General features: G+C 42.8%; 1 protein-coding gene across 2 annotated transcripts in view; it reads right to left on the minus strand.

Moving 5' to 3' along the window:
* The window catches only part of Slco1c1 (solute carrier organic anion transporter family member 1C1), a 45,925-nt gene extending 23,591 nt beyond the window's left edge, over positions 1 to 22,334 (minus strand). For both annotated transcript variants that reach the window (XM_032905479.1, XM_032905478.1), the window contains exons 1-8: positions 21,977 to 22,334; positions 15,445 to 15,597; positions 14,129 to 14,270; positions 7,575 to 7,707; positions 6,023 to 6,156; positions 4,051 to 4,197; positions 1,854 to 1,952; positions 56 to 304 (exon numbers count right to left, since the gene is read on the minus strand). In XM_032905479.1, coding sequence (XP_032761370.1) covers positions 56 to 304; positions 1,854 to 1,952; positions 4,051 to 4,197; positions 6,023 to 6,156; positions 7,575 to 7,707; positions 14,129 to 14,270; positions 15,445 to 15,573 — 1,033 coding nt within the window. In that variant the 5' untranslated portion in view covers positions 15,574 to 15,597; positions 21,977 to 22,334. The remainder of the gene's footprint in view (positions 1 to 55; positions 305 to 1,853; positions 1,953 to 4,050; positions 4,198 to 6,022; positions 6,157 to 7,574; positions 7,708 to 14,128; positions 14,271 to 15,444; positions 15,598 to 21,976) is intronic.
* Between the last annotated feature and the right edge of the window lie 241 nt (positions 22,335 to 22,575).

The raw sequence follows: 22,575 nt of genomic DNA on the forward strand, positions 1-22,575 counted from the left end.
GCTGTTGGTCATACACCTCCTCTAGAGGTATGTGATCAAAGAGAATCTGACTTACCCCTCGCCATTTCCATGATTTTCATGTTTTCTTCTCTGGGGGCCATTTGGTAGTTAACAGGGTCATCTGTAATGAACTTGGATTTCTCAGAGGAGGAGCCGGAGTCCTCTCTACTTTGGGATCTTGGTAGAGTCTTGGGTAAGCACCAGAAAGGCACGGCTGCAAGAAGACTTAGGAACCCTGCTATTAGGTAACCAAGCCACCAGGCCCCGACCCACTGGGGATCCTTTGGGGTGATAGTTATGTGGTCTGAAAAACAGAGGTTGGTTAGGGAGTGAGTTCTTCAAGTGCAGGGTGCTGAGAGGAGTTACTGCAGAAGACAAATTCTAGCGACAGTTCTACGACATCACGAACACTGCATGAGGGCTAAGATCAGATGACCCAGAAGCTTTCTAAATGCCCAGTGGGCCTGGATGCTAGCATCCAACCTCCAACGGTAGAGACGGGAGAGCCACAGAGCAGGGTGCACAGTTACACCAGTTACACTAGCTATATCTATATCGATGACCTCTGAGTTTGAGTGAAAGACATTGCCTCAATGAATAAGGTAGAAGAAAACCTTAGGATGATTCTTTACATGTACACCCATCCATGTGCCCACACTTTCACACATAGTCCTTGGCCAGACACAAGGAAATATGCATATATATGTGTATGTATGTATGTATGTATATGTATGTATGTATATATGTATATATATGCATACACACACACACACTAGAAAACATCTAATAAACATACTTATCATCCACCACTACCCACTACCCCTGATCTTCAGAGAAAGCGTGAGAGGCTCATGACAGAACACTGCTCTGGGGCTGTGCACTTAGGGAGAGTAAAGAGAGTAAAGCACCCTTGAGCCAGCTGCCCCTTCAGAAGCATCACATCTGACTCACATATTGAATGTCTAAGATTGTCCTCGAAAAATGACTGCTGCTAGTCCCCCAAGATAATTGTCTAGTTGTAGAAAAAAGAGAGCAGAAGAGAGAAGTTAGGGCTAGGAGAAAGGGAAGTTTGCTTGCTGGAGACTTTCACTCCAATGTTTGCTTTATCGGTTGATGTCTCTATAATAAATGTTGACACATCTGAGACCAGCAAGAGCCAGCAGGAGCCAGAGTTTTGGATACATGTGAATTGAGAACTGTGGGAGAAGAGTGTCTGCCTTAATAAACAGAGCACAGATCACAGAGCACAGAAACGACTAGCCTGTTTCCCCTGCACCGGTTGGTTAATGCCTGTGTCTTCAGTATCAGAGTGCATTTCTTGCATTATTTTTACTTAACGAAAAAGTGACACCTTGACATTGTATTGGGGGGGCTGGGGAGATGGCTCAGTGTTTGAGTACTCACTGTTCTTGTAGAGCTGGAGTTGTTACTAAGCACCCACATGGAGGCTCATAACTGTAACTACAGTTTCGGGGATCTGACACCCTCTCCTGACCTCTTCCAACAACAAGCACTCATTTAATGCCCATATGTACATGCACGCAAATATTTGTATGCATACATTTTTTAATTGAAAAAAAAGAAAAGTTGTAGTATTTTTCAAAGTCCCATCAAAAATTATAGTACTTGAAATTAATGAATAAATGCAAAGTGCATTCAGCTGGTAAGATGGTTCTGTGTGTACAGGTGTCTGAAGCAAGCCTGGATATCTGAGTTCCATCCAGGACCCATGAGGTGAAAGGAGAGAACTGATTTCCACAAGTTGTCCTCCGATCTTCCCAAATGCATCATGGCATGTGCGTGCACAAAGAGAGTAGTATAAATAAAGACATACGAATACATAATCCACTTACCTAGATTCACAAAGCCAATATCAACATAGAGTTTGGCACATAATGAACCCAAGAGGAAGCCGAAAATGGGTCCTATAATTGCCACTGTCTGCACACACCCTGTATCAAAAAACAAGCCAAACCAAAATAAAACAATTAAAGGGGGGATAAGAGGGAAAAGAAGGATAGCTGTCATTTGGCTCTGCTTTGATAAACTGATAAAAATGCTAAGCTGGAAGTAAAAATGAGATGCCACTGGTGACAGCAAAATAAACGCTACTACCGCATTTCCTTTGTGGGCGTTTCCCTGGTTAAATTTTTTAATTGCACTGACTTAGGAAATACGTCGTTCTCTGCAGTACTTTTAACATATGAATTGGCTCACAGAAATAACACCAAGCCCCTGACAAAGTTAATTTCCAAGCATGAATCAAACTTGGGTTCCGACAGGTATGGCTGTGCACAGGTTGGGACTCCCAGCACTGGAGTTGGAGGACGGAGCTAGGGGCTACGTGAGACGGAAACCAAACAGACCAGAACTGGGCTAGTTTTGTAATCTTTCAACCATGTTTTATCATCAGTGAAGCATAAAGTTCTGTTTGACATTAAAACGGGTTTTTCCCACCTCAGTAATAAAGAATGCTCACTCGATCGAAGATTGGAAGCAGCTAGCAAAGGAGGTCGACTTTGGAACAAGTTAAGCTTCTCCAGAAAGCTCATCACAGCTCAGAGGCAGCCTCAGTAGATGGCAGGAACAGACTATCCAGAGGACAGTGCCACTAGGAAGCAGCAGGCTGCCCTGCTCAGCTAAGAGTCTCACACCACCGTTCATCGCACATTAGAACTCAAAAAAGTATATTCCTGGGAGATTACATGAGCTAGAGGCATGAAGAGCCATTCCCTCTCCAAGAAGGTAAATCCTTCCAAATCCCCAGAATAGTTGTGTAGTTTGCCCCATATAGTTCTTCTTTAGGCTCCTGAGTTATCCTAAGGTTTTCGTTAAAGACAGACCCTGTGCGAGCATGTGTAGGATCTCAGGGATTTCTGTGGCATATAGCCAGAAAGGCAGTAGTCCTTGGTGTAACCTCTCTCCTTCAGTTTTACCCTTTGTCTCTAAAACCTACACCTTCAAATGATCAGAATTCCAGGACTCAAAATTGAGGTAGTAAACCCAAAAGACACTGTAGTCATCTCTGCAGCTCTAATTTCTAGCTAAATTCCAATTATTATTAACTAAATTCTAATTATTCCAATTAAATAAGTGCTTAAATGCATCTGACCTTAATAGTTCCTTTCTATTACACATTTTGTGTGGAAGATCTTCCAATGCATTCCATACCCTTTGGTAGTAGACATTGGTGACTACTTCTGCTCAACTGTCCTGGGGGATGGGGTATCCTTGCGTCTTGCTTACATTTTCTTTATAGCTCTTTTCAATCATTTATACCTGCTCTCAAGATTCCAGAACCCATTCCTATCTCAAACAGGGAAAAAGTGGAATAAAAGATCCTTTAGTTAATTAGGGCTTATAGAATGCAAGGCAGCTTCTAGAACTGCAAAAACAAGACACACACACACACACACACACACACACACATACACACATACATGCACATACACATACACACACACTCACACACTCACACACACACACACACACACACACACACACACACACACACACACACACACACACACACAACACACACACACAAACACACACACAGACACACACACAGACACACACACACACACACACACACACATACACACACACACACACACACACACACACACACACATACACACACACACACACACACACACAGACACACACACACAGACACACAGACACACATACACACACACACACACACATACACATACAAATGCACACAGAGAGGCACACAAGCACCCACACACACACACACACACACACACACACACACACACACACACACACCCCATTAAAAGCAATCTCTAAACTATGAAGCCCCGAGGAGGATGCTTTTTTAAGGTCCCATGCCATTGAGGTCACAGCTATTTAATTCTGTGTTCTTTTCTTCTTAGCAGATGCTGACTAACGTACCTTGTCTGCTCAAAGCTAACTGAAGCATGGGAACTGAGTGCTCAAAGCTTCCGTGATGAATTTGGGATGGATGGGAAGGACTCGGACCAGGCGCCCCACTCCCCAAGTGGAATGAGCTATAGGTGTTACCGATGTAGAAGGCGGCATTGTCTTCACTGGCGAAATCATCCAGGTAGGCGATGCCCAGGGGTTGGATAGGAGTTTCCCCTAATCCTCGGAGAAGGTTTCCCAGAAAGACGTAAACCCACATGGAGGAACTGGTATCCACTTCACACTCTTGAAAGAAAAGCAAGCAGGAGGACTAGAGCTAAGACACTAGCAAAGTTAAGTATTCAATTCCACATTTCTACCCTCTGTTTTAAAACTGAATTAGAAGGCAGAGTCAGAATCTGCTAATCTGATAAGAGTTTGGATGAGCCTGGAGTTCGTTTTGATTTGTGATTTCCATCTCTTTCACAGAATCGTCCAGGGGCCTAAGAGATGCTTGTTTCATGCTCTGCCTTTAACGTATTCTCTCTCTTCTTCTCATTTTGTACCTACACAGAGATATTTGTCTCTTTATACCTCGGTGGTTTTCACCATGCCATCCAATGCAAAAACAAATGCTTATCCACCTCCACTTTAATAAAAATTGTGTATTTTTCAAACCCAAGTGTCCGCCATTGTTGCCCAAGTTCTTCTTGAAATCTCAACATTTATGTGGGCGATAATTGTGACGCCAGGCTCTCTGGCCTACAGTTACATCCGGTAGTGATCAACTATTCTTAGAATTCTGAGGATAAGTCATATTAAAATTTATATATCTTATATTCTCCAGCAATCCATATCTTACGACAACAAGGTTTGACAATATTTTTAGAACTGGATCTGTTTAGACTGACTATTTAAGGATACATTGATGCACGCTCTAATCTGACCGTCTGAGGCAGGATAGCTGCGTCAGTCATGTAAATGAAAGACCACTTCACAGAGTTCAGGCACTGCAATAAACTTTAGGATGCTGACAGCCTTCTGTAATCACCAGGGCTAAATGCCCTCTCCCAGGCGCATGCTGGGCTAAGTGGTTCTCAGGTATTTTTAACTGGAGTCTTCTTGACAACACAGGGAGGCGGGAGTTATTTTTAGCTAGGTGTGAAGAGGATAAAGAGAAAATTAAATTTAACCCTGGTGGGGTGGGGACGGGGATCACATTTCTTCCTTTCTAATCCTTTAGATCGATGTTTCTATTTGTGAAAGTCACTTTATTTTCATTTCAAGACCCATCTCACTCAGAGCCACTGGTAGGTGTTGCCAGTCACCACCAAGCAATTAGTAGTCTTTTCCATAAAAATTGATCGCTGGAATATCTTATTGGGATAACAGCATACTGCTTTATATTTTAGGACCTGTTTATGTTTGTGAGTTCATGCAGTGAAGCCTGTGAACCACAAGGGTGCATGCCTATCCCTCTACGCACACCGAGGCCAGAGCACATTGGTACATTTCTCCTGGTGGGCACATTGGTTTCTCCTGGTGGCTCTGGTTTGTCAGATATTCAACTTACTAGATAGCCCAAGACAGCCTTGAATTCACGGCCTTCCTGCCTCAGCCTCCTGAGTGCTGGAATTATAGGCACTGTTTAGATAAAGGTATGGGTGTTCTGCCTGTGAAAAGACAAGGTGATGTTCCCAGGTTGACTGACCAGTGAGCTGTGGTGATGTGCTCTAACTGTACTGTCCTAGAAATGGGGGCATTCTTGCCCCCATTGCCTCAAGACAAAAACCTCTCACTGAACAGGGAGCTCGCTGTCATAGCTAAACTTGTTGGCTAGTGAATTTTAGGGACCCACCCATCTCTGTCTCCCAGTGTTGGGTCTATAAGCATGTTCAGACACAGCGATGTTTTTAAGTAGGTGCTGGGACTTTGAACTCAGGACCTAATGTTTGGAAAGTAAGCACACTTCCACACTGAGCCACCTCCCCAGTGCATTTGTAGGAATTTTTGGCACTTTAATATTTCAACTAATAATGCTCTTCCTGGGAAAGTTGATACGTATACCAAAGCATATATAAAAGCTCAAGCCATTCATTTACACAGGCCAGTTTTTAAAAGATCATCTTACCATCGTTTATCTTGTTTTGTGATTTCCCCACGATTGAGCGTGGTGATGGACTGCTGGACTCTAGGTAGCACGGAGAGATGTTGGGAGTGAGGTTGGAGGAGGGAGAATACCTCTCATATTTCTCATAGCTGTACCTGCACATAAAGAGCATTTTTTTTTACCCTGACAGGCTAACAGCATGCTTAAAACAAAGGTTTACATCATTTGCCGGAGAATGAAGGGATCGTGTTGTGTTTACAGTTTCCTCAAATCCGACTTGACAAAGCAAACCAGCACTGAAGAGCAGTTTGTTTCACAGGTGACAGTAAGTTTTCACCCATGAACCCACAGCAGAAAATAAAAACAAGAAAGATTTTAAAGTGTTTTAAAATAAAAGACAATTCTGGTCCATCACCTATTATTCTCTTAACACAAGAGGTATCTACAGACATTTGCTGAACACTGAAGCTGCCTCCAAGTCAGAACAAAAGAATCAACATTGTAACGACTTGAGGCTTTAGGAGATGGGAACCACAGACTTACCGGAACTCACCGGCCAGTGCTAGAGAATCTGCAATATGCTTCGCAGCTTTAGAGCCATTTTCCCAGGAGGAATTCCTATTCTGGTTTTTCTCTCTAAGTAATGAATCTGGCTGCAAATTATCACACACACACACACACACACACACACACACACACACACACACACACACACACACACACACACACACACTGACTTTCCTGAGTTTCTTTTTTACTTAGATACATGGCCTTGCTACATTACCCTGAGCTGGCTATGAACTCACAGTGGGCCACCCAACATGTCCTCCTCCTATTTCAGCCTCAGGTATAGCTGGTATTACAGGGTTGTGTTGTATCATGAGGTCTAAGTAATGGTAGAAAACTTTTTCCTTCGGCGCCGGATGCTGAAATCACCACCCCTTATGTGTCGGACAGTACTTTTCACAGACCCAGACTCAAAGGCTGTTAAACTTAGGGTTTTGGTTCTGAACAGCATTCAAATTCTGCCTAGGGCAATCTTCCCTGAGCATACGAAATTCTGTATCCTCTTCCTGATGGTGTCCATCCAAGCTTGTTTCATCGCTGATTTTAAAGCAGTAGTCACAGTTACAATGAGCCATTAGAAACCCCAAGTTCTGGGTCCAGAGAGACACCTCAGTTCATGACATGTCTGCTGTGCAAGCCTAAGGTCCTGAGTTCAGATCCCAGCACCCAGTTAAATGCTGGGGAGACAGTTACAGTACATTACCAGAGCTCACTGTCAGCCAAGCTGTGAGCATCGATTGCCTTGTATTTCCACATGCACACACACACACACACACACACACACACACACACGTCTATAATCCCAGTCCTCAGGAGACTGAAGCTGAAGGCTGTGAATTCAAGGCTACCTTGGGCTATCCAGTAAGCTGAATATCTGACAAACCAGAGCCACCTAGCAAGATCCCTCTCTTCTGAAAATAAAACAAAATATATATTTCCTAAGAAAAGGAGGAGGAGACCTGCCCTGGATGGGAAAGTTAGAGGAAGATGGCTGCTTACGACTTACTTCTCCATGAAGAACTGGGGAACTGCGATGAGCATAGTTCCAAAGCCCATGACCAGGCATCCTGCTCCGATTATTTTTGGCCTGTGAAGTTTGGCACCAAAGTAGCTAACGAATGTTATGACCAGGAGATTCCCTTTGGGGGCAAGAAGAAGTATTCACAGTCAGGTTAGGGAGCCTAGGAAACAGGCCACAGCGTGAGTAAAACAAATGACATGCACAGTCACTCAAAGGAAGTCCCCATCGTGCTGCTTCTTCCCTGGGAGCTAAAGTAGCTGCTGATTCATGACTTCAATCACCTCATCTTCTGTCAAACTATTTCAGGCACCATCCCTGTCCCATTTTGCTTTACCACACCCGATTGTTTTGTAGGTAAACTACATTGCAGACAGAGGGCTGGAGAGTGGGTCCTCGGAGAGAGTTTGGTTCCCAGCCCTCACACTGGGTGACTCACTGCTCCCTGCAACCCTGGCTGCAGGGGATCTGACGCCCTCCTCTGAACTTCAGGGACACCTGCATTCATATGCGCACACATAATTAAAACTTAAAAATAGACCTAGATCATACAAAATGTCCTCTGGTTGATATTTGAAAATTTTCTTTGTGACTTTGCAGACACTTTTATTAGTTTATTCATTCATTTACTTTGGATTCAAGTTTCTATTAGTTTCCCAATTATTTTTGAAACACAGATCCTATATTGTATTTACAGCTGATATTCCCCCAAAGAAAGGTATTACAAAATCAGGAGTAAGCCTTGCTTTAAATGAAATAAAATGTTAGACCCACAATTATATGAATGATACTTTGTAATTGTTCAAAGACTTCTTTACAAAGAGACTCAATATAGGAAGTTTGTCCCCGCAACTCTACATATGTGTACCATATATAAACGTCAAGGTATGAATACCATTGAGTACAAAATTTTCACAAGACAGCCATTTTTAAAAATTAATTGAATAACATTGGCTAGAAAGTAGAAATTGCATAGTCTAAAACAGCTCTAATAAAACATCATGAAATTATTTTTGTGTATTTATTTGAACATATTCATGTGTGTATGTGTGTATTTGTGTGTGTGTGTGTTTGTGCGTGCGCGTGCGCATGTGCACGCATTGATGTGCGTGTTGGAGGTCAGAGGTCAAACTTTGGTGTCTTCACTCTGATGCTGTTTACCTTGTTTGGTAAGATAAGGTCGCCACTCATCAGTCCTGAGTTTTGTTTTGGTTACGTACACCGACAAGCCTATCTTTTCTGCCATAACGAAAAGGGTCCTACCATACCTGATTGTTACTGTTGGTGTTGTTGCTGTTGCTGTTGTATATGTATTCGGGCATCAAGGTTGTCATGTTTACATGACACTACCGAATGAGCTATCTCAAGAGCTCTATGATCCAGCATGTTTTAAGGGAAGATTTCTCAGGCGTTGTTATATAAAAGACTCCCTAGGAGAGAGTGCAAAGGGAGATACAAAAGCTTGGTACATCAGGTTCCTGGTGCCATGGAGTCACGGTCCAGTCAAGGAAATCTGCATTTGCAGGGTAAACTCAAATACATCACCGCAGATTATGACAGCCATACACCACGAGAAACCTGGGTTAGGGGCACACACCGTAAGGACCTTTCACGTTTTAGCTATAATCATTTGGGAAGTCTCATTTGCAGGAACTCCCATCTAGATAAAGGAGCAAACACTTCCGTACAGGATGACGATGGGGGCCGATGGCTGGCCCGGCTCTGACGCTGTTCTCGCTATTTCCAGCGTTACAGCAGGAGCCTGTTTCCTTCCATCTGCAAGCAATCATCTGATTTACTACTGTTTGGACATACTGCCAGCGTTAGTCAACTGGAAAATGAGTGGTGAATTTTACAGCCTGGAGGATGATAGTAAGAATGAAGAAAACGTAACTTGAAAATGCGGTCTACGCGCTTGACTCTTGGAAGACTTCAGCTCCGTAAAATTCGCACGTTCAAAACCCTAAGCCTGAGAGAGCCTATCTGGCGCTTGAGTAGTGTAAGAACTATACTGATCATGTCCTTCTGATGGGGAGGCGGGCTTACAATTTTTAGCAATACTTTTGAAGCCCATGGACTTTTCACCAAACCCTTACAGTAAGGGACTGGGTTGAAGGGTGTTCCTTTCTTACATTACTGAATAAGGCCATTTTGCCACCATCCTATGGCCACAAGATTACGTTTCCTGCACTTGCTATAATGGCAACCTCTCTGAGTTCCCAGGAGACATACATGGGGAATACAGGATGATTCAAAAACCTGCAACAAATGAACTGGAGCATCTGAGAAGAGGGCTCAGGGGCAAAATGCTGGCTGTGTTCAGATCCTCAATACCGATATGTAAGCTGGCATGAGGCTTACATGTCTGTAACCTCAGCGCTATGCTTGAGGAAGAAGTATGGAGATTGGCAGATTCCCAAGGCTTTCTGACCAGCCGACCTGCCTGCGAAGGTGAGCACCAGGTTCAGTGGGAGACCCTACCTCGAAAGATAGAGTGGCAGGCAGTAAGGGAAGATACTGGAAGTCTACCTCTAGCTTCCAGAAATGCATGCCTACACAGTGCTTCCGTGTACATATATGCACATACACATGTGCACATGCATCTCTCTCTGTCCCTCTCTCTGTCTCTCTCTATCTCTCTGCCTCTGCCTCTGTCTCTCTCTGTCCTCTCTGTCCTCTCTGTCTCTGTCTCTCTCTCTCTCTCTCTCTCTCTCTCTCTCTCTCTCTCTCACACACACACACACACACACACACATACACACACAGAGAACGTCTGAATTGGAGATGAAAACATTTCCATGCTTTGCATGACCAATCAATAATAAGGCAACGGGTCCAAGGAGTTTAATAAATGTTTTAGCAAACTTGAAACTTTTTATGCACACACACACACACACACACACACACACACACACACACACACACACACACCCAAAATTTCAAATCCTAAAAAAGAAAGCAAATAACTGAACTTATCTTATGCACCAGAAACAAAAACTGAACAAGTCCAGTGTAAGAAGTGGCAATTAGAGACCAAACACAGTTGTGAATTTGAAGTCACCGTTCCCACTACCCAAAGGACTAATCAATGTAGCCTGGTAAGTACAGCTGATTTCAGGACTGTGAGAATCTGAGCTAAGAAATCTGTCAATGAATCCACCGTCTGACAGGTGGGAAAAGCAGTTAGTGGAATAGAATGTAGTGAAGCCCTGGGTGCAGCCAGACACTGAATTACAATAAGGACTAAGCCAAGCATGGTGGTGCACACATTCAATCGCAGTACTCTAGAGGTGAGGCAGATGGATCTCTGTGAGTAAGAGGTCAAATTGGTCTACATAGTGAATTCCACGCCAGCCAAGGCCACAGGGCAAGACACCATGTCTCAAATTGTCAAATGATGAAGAGTGGAAAGAAGAAAGAGAAATGTGCTGGTTAAATAAATTTTTAAAGATACTTACCAAAAACCATGTAAAACAAATTAATCACTAATTAATAATAATTTAATTAACTAAAATAAAAGCCATGCCATAGGTGAACAGCTGAATAAGGAAATTTTAAAAGCACTGTATTAAGTCAGAAAAAGAGAAGGGCATTCATTATCACCTCTGCAATTCATTCCCCAGGCCAACTGAGTAAGAAAAGAAAAAATTGGGGCACATTTAGGGAATTTAAAAAGTGTGTGTGTGTGTGTGTGTATGTGTGTGTGTGTGTGTGTGTGTGTGTGTGTGTGTGTGTGTGTGTGTGTTCAATACATGTTTGGGCACAGATAGGCGTGGGACTAAAGTGCGCATGTGTGTGCATTTATGTAGAAACCTGATGCTAACATTAGGTAACTTTGTGAACAGTTTCTGTCTCATATATTGGGGAAATTCAAGAGAAAGTTCACACTCCATCATCTCTAGCACCATGTTTATAGAAACCAAAGAGTGAGGAAAATTGAACTTGTTCGATATCTCATTTTTATTGGCATATCAACTCCCATGTCGTAGGTCAGCTTCACTCAGTAGGCAGAAGCTTGCTATCAGTATTCCTTTCTTCCCATGATGCAGCCTATCTCCTGACCTCACCTTTCCATGATCCTTCAGTTCAGGATCATCAATGGGGCAAGCATCAATTTTTGAGGTTCCTCAAAGGATGTTACACAGGGACTGGTACAATCAGTGTGATAATTTGAATAAAAATGGCCCTCTTTGACCCATAGGGTCACTATTAGGAGGTATGGCCTTGTTGGAGTAGGTGACTTAATTGGAAGAAGTGTGTCTCTTAGTGGTAAGCTTTCAGGGTTCAGAAGCTCCAGCACGGCCAGCGTGTCACTGTCACTTCCTGCTGCCTACGGATCCAGATTTAGAACTCTTAGCTACCTCTCCAGTATCACATCTGGCTTGCGAGCTCCCATGTTTCCTGAGGACCATAGTGGACTAAACCTCTGTACTGTAAGCAAGCAAGTGCTTTACTTTATGACTTATCATGATCATGGTGTTTCTTCACAGCAATAAAACCCTAACTAAGACAATTGGTATTTTAAAACCATGACATATGTAGGTGGGGTTATTGACTAAAGACATTGATAGCCCCTGACAACAAGAAAGGCAGACTTGCTGTGAGATGAAGCAGCAGGTTAAGACACTTGTCACCAAGTCTGATGACCTCAGTTCAATCCACAGAACCCACACGTAGAAGGAGAGAAGTGACTCCCTCGAGGGATCCTCTGACTTCCACATGTGTACTCTTGTGAATGCACATGAAAAGAAACAGACTAACTTTTTTTTTTCTTTTCTTTTTTTCAGAGCTGGGGACCGAACCCAGGGCCTTGCACTTGCTAGGCAAGCGCTCTACCACTGAGCTAAATCCCCAACCCCGAAACAGACTAACTTAATCAATTAGTTAATTATAAATAAATAACTAATGCCATATAAAACAAAAACAAATAGAACCTTGGGTCCCTTCCCTGAAGAATCATTACCTGCACTTGAACTCTTCCCAGGCACCTGAGTGGCCACTCAGGTGTGACTGATACTGTTCCAGAACCTTTGAGAACTGATTTGCAGGTATGCTCCACCTACAAAAGCTGATGCCTTGCTTAGAACTCCAGTGGTTGGAATTTTATGTGTTCAGAGCCAAATTATCTCCTTCATAGCCATTCATCTCCCACCCCCGTATGACCTGACATCTTTCTGACTATTGGGTAAATCCCTTTGAATGTGTGAATAGATCTCTAACTTTCAGTCGCTCAAAAGCTAACATCGTCCTCAGATGGCCTCTGAGCCCAATAGCCGAGGCTTCTCCCACTTCACTCTACCTACCTACCTGATGTTTCCACCAAGATGTTGCAAAACATGTTGATTTATAGCTTTCTTTGTTCTTACACAATAAAATTGTCATGAAACGGTTACCAGATGAGAGCTTGGGCTAGCCTAGTCCGTATCTGAGCTATGGTCATACATTTTTTTCCCAAAATAAACCATCTCTTATCCCTTTTGAAATGAGGGCTGCATTTTTGGCAAAAGCCAGAAAATTTTCTGTGTTCATCGGTCTCACTTTCGCTGTGATATCCCAAGTCAGAAATAAAATTAAAATAGCAAGTTACAAACAAAAATGTTGAAGACCTAAATTCTACTCACTACAGGTAAAGCTGACAGTAAGGCAGTTAAGAGATTTCTGCGCTATTTTATTTGTCCCAAATGGCATCGATGACCACTAGGGGGGTTATTTTAATTACTTTGAAAAAGCATCAAATGTCTCTCATTCTTATTAACTCAGGAAGTGACTAACTGAAAAGGCACTCATTCCAGCACGTTGAAAACCACTCTTTGAAGATGCAGGGCTAAGCAACTGCCAGACTAGAGATACCAGAAGGTAGTGAGGCTTTACAGTCTGATCTACTCTTGTGTTCCTGCTAATGCAACCCCCCTTCTCTCCTTTCAGTAAATACGTAGAAAAGTACATTAGGTGTCTGCTTCGGTTTTTTTTTTTTAAGGTTTATTTATTTATTTTATGTATATGACTACACCGTGACTCTCTTCAGACAGACCAGAAGAGAGCATCAGATCCCATTACAGACGGTCATGAGCCACCATGTGGTTGCTGGGATTTGAACTCAGAACCTCTGGAAGAGCAGTCAGTGCTCTTAACCACTGAGCCATCTCTCCAGCCCCCATAGGTCTGCTTCTTAAACATTTGGACTCCATCTTTGCAGAGCCCCCTTGAGTGCTCCCACATTCTCACTTCTCCAGGAGGCCTTTCCCACATATTATAACCCAAAACACCAATCTTCACCTTATCTTCCCCTAAAGAAAGTCTCCCCTCTGATGCTTAACTGACTTGTCTAAGCATCCAGAAATGAATACTGGGGGCAGGAAATTTGTTACTCCTTGCCTGCTCTCTGAGAGAATAGATTTCCTTTATTGAGCATAAGGTCCTGACAGATTTATCCAAACAGGATTTTACAGGTCGTATCTCAGCAGACAATGATGGATGGCATTGAGCAGGCTCAGGAGAAAGACCTTGGGCTTAAAGGAAAATCAGGCTTCTGTGATACCTACCAATTTCGAAACTACCATCAATTATTCCCACCAGAGAGGAAGGGATATCAAACCTTCTCTCTATCTGAGTAATAGTGCTCTTCAGGTAGCCTTCTGCCAATGCTTTGGCAAAGTAAACAAAAGACAGGGCACCCAAGAACACCTGGAAAACAGAAAAAGGTACAGGTAACTGGACTCGCTTTGCCTAGCTCAGAATTTTCCGAGGAAACAAAATTGAGAGGAACAGTAACTGTGTTACCATTGAAGGCTTGATTCAAGCACTGTTGCAGCTCTCAAATCAGCCCCAAGACCATGCAGAGTCCTCCCCCACCCCCACCCCCACCCCCACCCCCACCCCTGCCCCAAACAACCCAAGTTATTTGGCGGTTGAAATGCACGTGCATTTTCATGTAAAGCATTTGCAGGATTCCCCTACTCCTCTGCAAAGAACATTAAGGGAGTTTAGCTTTGAGAATAGCAGTGAGGGACAAGGGAAGAGCCATTGATAGATAAAGGAAATAAATGAAGTGAAAATCATGATGCCCGCGTGCCATCTTCCCACAAATCCTTGCCTAGTATGCATTTTGAAAGCCTTCTTTACTCACTAGTGGGAATCACTATGCATGGAAATATACCGTCTACTTTGTTGCTTTGGTTTTTTGTTTTGTTTTGTTTTGTTTTGTTTTGAGACCAAGTCCCTTAGTTTGGGTTCTTTGATGTCTGGTTGTATTTTAATAGATATATGGTTTAATTATATGTATACAGCAGTAGGCATGTGACTTCAGGTTCACAGTTATTAAAATACAATTTTATTAGGTTCCATGAGTGTTATTTTGTATAAAGAAGGGAGGTTTTAATCACACAGACGCCTATCTCTTTCTGTCTAAAAGCCAAGCCATGTTCGCTTTCAAAAAAAGGAAAACAGTGTGGGTATAATTAGTACAACAGACAGTGCAGGGCAGGGCTTAAAAGTCCGGTTCGCTATCTCCACTGATTTTCTAGGAAGAGCTTCCAAGGAAGCCCAGGGAAGTCATGGCAGGCAAAAATGATTTCATTGCTTGGTGAGTGGTATTAGTAATTTGCAATTGAGAGCTTATTTAAAGAAAGGAAAAGGAAAGAGAAGCGAAAAAAGAAAAGAAGAGAAGAGGAGAAGAGATGGGAAGGGAAGGGAGGGGGGAGGGGGGAGGGGGGAGGGAGGGAGGGAAAAGAAAAGAGAAGAGAAGAGAAGAGAAGAGAAGAAAAGAAAAGAAAAGAAAAGAAAAGGAAGCAATTTTCTCTTGTAGCTTCATTTGTCTGGAAGGAAAGTCCAGCTTGTAAACTACACCCAACCCCTCTACCTTGAGTTTTCCACAGCATGGCCGCGCTTCCTCTGTGGACGGATATCCTGCTTTAAAGGATGGCCCTCCGGCAGGTTGCGCTGAATTTTTGTGGAACAAATGGGCATTTTCTTTGGATGAAGTGTCCATTATGAAAATATTTCTTATCCCGGCCTGTCAAAGTTGATTTTAAAAGGAAACAGCAATTTATTTCCAGTCCGCATGATTTAAAGGCACTTCCGTTTCACAGTAGACTACAGTTCCATAGGTCTAATTTAAAGCGCCACTATCTCCTCTTACCACAGTAAGTTGGCAACATTTTTCAATTAAAATCAGACAGGATATTTGATTAACGAACCCTGCCATTGAGACCCTACAGCCAGCATTCTTTTTCGATCTTTTCACATTGAGCCTCATTATAGCAAAGAATAAATTTCCATGTTGCCTTTGGAATAAATAACGAGGCAGAATTTTGCTGACTTTGTGGTCTTGCCAGATTAAACTGGGCGCGAGCAGGAAGGGGAAGAGAAACCCAACCTCTTGAATATTGATTCATTAGAATTAAGGCTTCCAAGACATGAATAACAGAGGCTGACACCATCACAGATTCCCCCAAAGCACCTTAGCATTCCTCTGGCAGCCAAGTAAAGCTTAAAATGAAGCAAAAAAGAAGAGGTCCACTTTGTGTACCATTTGGGCTAAAGGGGAAGGAATGCGATAAATGCCTGGTGCCTGGATTGAATTCAAATGAAAGTACAGGCTGTAGTTTTGCCTTAGAGGAAGGAAAACGCGTCCCATGCTTAATTCCCACCCTCCCCTCTCTCTCTTCTCCTGACCCAACTCTTAACAGCTTTGCACAATCTGACCCTATTTCTCCCTGTTCACATTAATATTTACACATCCTGTGCAACATCTTGCTAGCCATCTACATGAACCAGAGTTTGTCTAGTAATCTAACGCAGGCCACAGGACTCAAAAGCTAAAACAGCGTGGCTGCCCCCAGGGGCTACAAGATTCCCTCCTTGTACAACAATAGAGATACCTTCTAATACTCATTACACTGACTAGAGAAATAATATTTGAAGTAAATTCCCAAGCATGTGGTAGAATTTAAAGGTGTTCTGTTCATGTATATGACGTCTTAATTCCTTATTTTATGGGACATGAGTGGGGCTTAAACGGGAAGGACTTTTAAAAAAATAGTATAAGAATATCTGATGTTATAAACATGCTTAATTTTAAGTTTTTAAAAATGAGCAAATAAAAGAGACTGAAAGAACAAAAATATTGAACAAGTTAAAGTAATGACCAGCCCTTGGTTTTGTTGATTCTTTGTATTGTTGTCTTTGTTTCTAATTGGTTAGCCCTGCGATGGACTGTTTCCTGCCACTTACTCATCTTGGGTGTGTTTGCTTCTTTTTACTCTGGGACTTTCAGCTGTGCTGTTGAGTTGGTAGGACGAGATCTCTCCAGTATCTTTATGAAGGCACTGAGAGCTATGGGGTTTCCTCTTAACACTGCTTTCGTTGTGCCCCATAAGTTTGGGTATATTGTACCCTCATTTTCATCGATCTCTAAAGTCGTCACTTTCTTTGTTTCATCCCTGACCAAGGTTATCATTGAGTGGAGAGTTGTTTAGTTTCCGTGTGTATGTGGGCTTTCTGGAGTTTCTGTTGTTGAAGTCCAGCCTTAGCTGGCAGTGATCTGATAGAATGCAATGGATTATTTCAATCTTCTTGTATCTCCTGAGGGTTCTTTTGTGTCTGATTATGTAGTCAGTTTTGGAGAAGGTTTCATAAGAAGGTATATTCTTTTGTTTTGGGGTGAAATGTCTTGTATGTATCTGTTAAATCCATTTGGTTCATAACTTCTGTTAGTTTTCACTGTGTCTCTGTTTAGTGACAGTTTCCATAATCTGTCCATTGGTAAGAGTGGGGTATTAAAGTCCCCAAGTATTAATGTGTAGGGTTGAATGTGTGTTTCGAGCCTTAGTAAAGTTTCTTTTATGAATGTGGTGCCCTTGCATTTGAGGCATAGGTGTTCAAAATTGTAGACAGGAGGGGGAGGGAATAGTGAGTAGGGCAGGGTCAGGAGATAGGAGAGAGGACCAGAGGGCCAAGGGAATAATGGAAACATGTAGCTGCTGGGGTTGGTGGTTAGGGTGATTCTCTAGGAAGTCCCAGAGACCTAGGTTCACGGAGGCTCTCAGGATTCAATGTGAGTGCCCTTAGCTCAGATGCCCAACAGTGGGGAGAGGGAACCTGAAGAGACCACCTCCAGTAGTTAGATAGAGCACCCAGTGGAACAATGAAGACACCCATATACAAAACTTTGATTCAAACTTGTTCCAGTTTAAAAGAAATACAGGTGCAAAACTGGAGCAGAGACTGAAGAAATAGCCAACCAGTGACTGGCCCAATTTGGGATATATCCCAAGGGTGGGCACCATGCACCGACACTATTATTACAGATGCTATGTTGTGCTTGCAGACAGGAGCCGAGCATGACTCTCAGAGGCTCTACCAACAGCTGACTGAAACAGATGCAGATATGCACAACCAAGCATTAGATGGAGGTTGGGAACTCCTGTGGAAGAGTTAGGGAAAAGATTGGAGGAACTGAAGGTTCCTCCCACAGGAGGACCAACAGTGTCAACTAACCTGGACCCCTGGGAGCTCCCAGAGATTGAGCCACCAACCAAAGAACATACGCAGGCTGCATAGTAGCAGAGGACTGCTTTGTCTGCCTTCAGTGGGAGAGAATGTGCCTAATCCTGTAGGGACTTGATACCCATGACACAGGAATACTGGGGAGGGGGACACACTCTCAGAGGCAAAGCCGAGGGGGTATGGGGGGAAAACCTTGTAAGGTTGCTGGGAGGGGGCAACATTTGGAATGTAAATAAATAAAATAATTAACAAAAAATAAAGGGAGCATTTACAAGAAAAAAAGTATAATGTAAAAAAAAAAACAACAGAAAAATAAATAAATAAAGATGTTTAGTAAGCATGACCAAAACTTTGCATAAAACATACAGATAAGTATAAAATGTGGACAAAATGAAGAACTTTTCAGTAAATAATACCTACGTTGACATAGGCCAGAAAAGAAAAACAATGAGGAAGAGAGCGATACATTTTTCAAACCATACACCCAAGCAAGGGCACTAAGACCAGATGAGATGACAGGGCTGCTTTATCAAGGAATCCCTTCTAAAGAAAGCAAGCAGAGGATGAAACGGATTCACTGTGACTACTTGCTACAAACTAAAATGACCTTCATTATAAAATCTCAGGAGGACAGCAAAAAGCAGAAACTTCAGAAAAAACATAGGTTATAAACTATGCACAAATACTACCAAATTCAAATCGATGGCAATACTTCAAATTGAGATTAATCTAAAAAATAGTAGCAATTGGTTAATATTGATAATTGGTATCATTGAACATCTATTTCTGATTTAGAAAACCATGAATAATAACAACAATAAGACAGCTGTAACGGAAACAAAATCAGAACTCAAAGAAAAAACCACTAAAGGTCTGTGATACAAACGTTATACAAACACTAAGTTACTAAGACTGGTTTTCCCAAATTGTGCTTCCCAAGGATAATCAAAATGCTATTTGAAAAACACAGGCTTCTTCCGCAAGTTTCGGTAGCTCTCTTTCCAACAACTGTACCTAGTACCTGAAGTAGAACATCTGGAAGAAATTATTGCTTAGGATGAAAAATATTCAAATAGCCAAATGATTTAAATCGTCTGCACAGTATGGTAATGCCTCACAAGGAAATCTTAGAAGCCACTGAAAGGTAAGGCGAAGAAGTAAATATAGATAGCGAACAAGAAGATATTGATTTTTGCAACAGCATAGGAACAGTATAATAAGAAATGAACTTACGTGCAGAGAATCAGTCTCAGCAAACCTAAAACTATCACTACATAGGCCAGAAAGGGTTTTTTAAAACAACGATAATAATAAATTTATACTTTAAAATTTGATCCTTTACAAAAAAATATATATAATCAAAATTGACCTTTTAAGGGATTATTGGTATACTATTTCCTGTTGGACATGATTGAGAGCTGTTAATTCGAATATGCAAATAAGCGTTCAATAATGGCATACACCCCTCAGAACAAAGAACTCAAGCAATCAGACTCCAAAAAGCCAAATAACCCTTTCAAAAAATGGGGTTACAGAGCTAAACAAAGAATTCTCAACGGAGGAATATCGAATGACTGAGAAGCACCTAAAGAAATATTCAGCATCTTCAGTCATCAGGGAAAAGAAAATCAAAGCAACACTGTGATTCCGCCTCACACCAGTCAGAATGGCTAAGATAAAAAAAACCTCAGGTGACAGCAGATGCTGGTGAGGATGAGGAGAAAGAGGAACACTCCTCCATTGTTGGTGGGATTGCAAACTGGTACAACCACTCGGGAAATCAGTCTGGCAGTTCCTCAGAAAACTGGACATAGTGCTACCTGAGGACCCAGCTATACCTCTCTTGGGCATATACCCAAAAGATGCCCCAACATATAACAAGGACACATGCTCCACTATATTCATAGCAGCCTTGTTGATAATAGCCAGAAGATGGAAAGAACCCAGATGCCCTTCAACAGAGGAATGGATACAGAAAATGTGGTACATCTACACAATGGAATACTACTCAACTATCAAAAACAATGACTTCATGAAATTTTCAGGCAAATGGATGGAACTAGAAAATATCATCCTGAGTGAGGTAACCCAAACACGAAATTACACACATGGTATGCACTCACTGATAAGTGGATATTAGCCCAAAAGCTCAGAATATCCAAGATACAATCCATAGACCATATAAAGCTCACAAAGAAGTACGACAAAAGTGTGGATGCTTTAGTCCTTCTTAGAAGGGGGAACAAAAATACTCACAGAAGGAAATATGGAGACAAAGTGTGGAGCAGAGACTGCCCCACCGGGGGAATCCATCCCATATACAGACACCAAACCCAGACATTATTTCCTATGCCAACAAGTGCATGCTGACAGGAGCCTGATATAGCTGTCTCCTGAGAGACTCTGCCAGAGGATGACAAATACATATGTGTATGCTCACAGCAACCATTGGACTGAGAATAGGGTCCCCAATGGAGGAGTTAGACCGGAACCGGAAGACTTCCGCGGTCCAAGCTAAGCCTCGCCTCTTCGTTTTCAGTTGTTTAGTAGGACCAAGCTCAGTGCAGAGGAATGTGTGTTTGATATATCCTTTATCTCTTAGGTTCACTGGAGTGTATTTTTCCAAAACTTAAAAATAAATAATAAAAAGGCAGATAGCGAGGCTTTCATCCAATATCCTAGGTTAAGGTATAACATGGTCCAAATCTTAAAGCAAACACGCCAAGCTGGTAGCTTTTTGAAAAGCTGAATTCACTGTTCACATGGGTTGGTTTGAGAACCTAGCCTTTAAAGGAGCCCAGGTGGTGAGCAGAAGCTGCTGACCCCTCTGGTTCCCAGGAAGCTGAGGAGGAGAGCAACCCTGTAGGAGGAGCAGCAGTGTCACTTAACCTGGACCCCTGAGGTCTCTGGGACACTGGATCACCAGCCAGGCAGCATACAACAGCTGAGATGAGCCCCCCAACACATATACAGCAGAGGACTGCCGGGATCTGGGTTTAATCTGAGAAGATGACCTAACTCTTGAGAGACTAGAGGCCCCAGGGATGGTTGGGGTAGGGACATCCTCATGGAGACAGTGGGGGCAGGGAGGAGGTTTGGGATGTGGAACAGAGGGTAGACCGGGAGGGGAATAAAATAAAATTGTGTGTGGGGGGGCACAGGTGGCGAAGATAGGTAAAATTGAGTCGCACAAATACACCCAAACCTTGTTCACTGGACCAGTGATGGGCCAATCTGCATGGACTGTCACAGAGAATCTCAGAGAGGTACCCATGGCCAGCCTCCCTTCTTGAACACCTTGGGCACCGGCACCAGCCAAGTGTTCTGACTCTGAGAATCTTCTCTTCCAGGGGTCTTAAAAATAACCTGTTCTTTTTCCAGAGGAGCAATGTGTCTTGCACAGAATTCTGATCTCCCACCCCTCGCTGTACATGACTTCAGTATCAAATTCACCTATCCTAAACAGCGCCTCTCTTCAGTGTGAAATCCGCATGTATTGTAACCTTTAAAATAATCCCAAAACGTTCACAGCAGTTAAGCAACCTGACAGAGACTACCCAACGAGCCACAAAGCCTAAATCTGACAGCAGATCTGAGTTTACCTGACTTCTGTAACCAGACTCCTCTCCTAGTTCACCCAGCTAACCAGGGAAGCCATTGACTTTTACTGAAGTGCCACAGATGAACCGAAGTCTTGCAGAAACTAGTGTCAAATTATCAGCATCGGTCCTGGGAGAGCAAGCCTAATGCTCACAGAATTAAAAGCAAACGATTAGATAGATAGATAGATAGATAGATAGATAGATAGATAGATAGATAGATAGATAGATGACAGACAGACAGACAGACAGACAGACAGATAAACAAGAAGAGCCAAATCGTACCTGGAGGTAGAAGTCAAAGCTCTCCAGTTATTTCAGAATGTTCAGCGAGAAGCCGGATCACAGAGCCCAGCCTGAATGAGGAAACTGAGGCAGTACCCCCACAGCAGATCTGAATCGTTCTGGCAAGTCAGGAGAGGTGGTGGGCACAGACAGGACAGATTAGAGCAAAGAAGAGCCCAAGGGTCTGATCTCTCCCCTAGGCAATCTTTCTCTTTCGCCTTTCCAGTTGGCCTCTTTTTTTCTGGCAGTCTGCAGGGAATTGGGCACCCTGGCAAGGGCACTGCCCTGCATCTCAGCTCCCAGGGCACGGAGAGAGCTGGAGCCTTTGAGCCATTTCTTTGCAATTTGCAGCAAGTTTAAGGCCACACGTGATAAAGCTTTGTTTATAGAAGAACGAGGAAAAGGAAAAAAAAAGAAAAAAAGAAAAGACCACTTGTGATTTTTTTACTTGCTGATCCCAGAAAACACAACTCCGCAGGGGGTGGGGGATGAGGAAACAGAAGCCGGGGCAGGGAAGGAAGTTTGCAACAAAGACCCCCTCCCCTTCTTCCAATCAGTTTTCCAGCCAGCCAGTCCTAGGGGACATCAAGGGGCCAGCC

This window comes from Rattus rattus, chromosome 6 (genome assembly GCF_011064425.1).
Source record: "Rattus rattus isolate New Zealand chromosome 6, Rrattus_CSIRO_v1, whole genome shotgun sequence".
In the NCBI taxonomy this organism is placed as follows: Eukaryota; Metazoa; Chordata; class Mammalia; order Rodentia; family Muridae; genus Rattus; species Rattus rattus.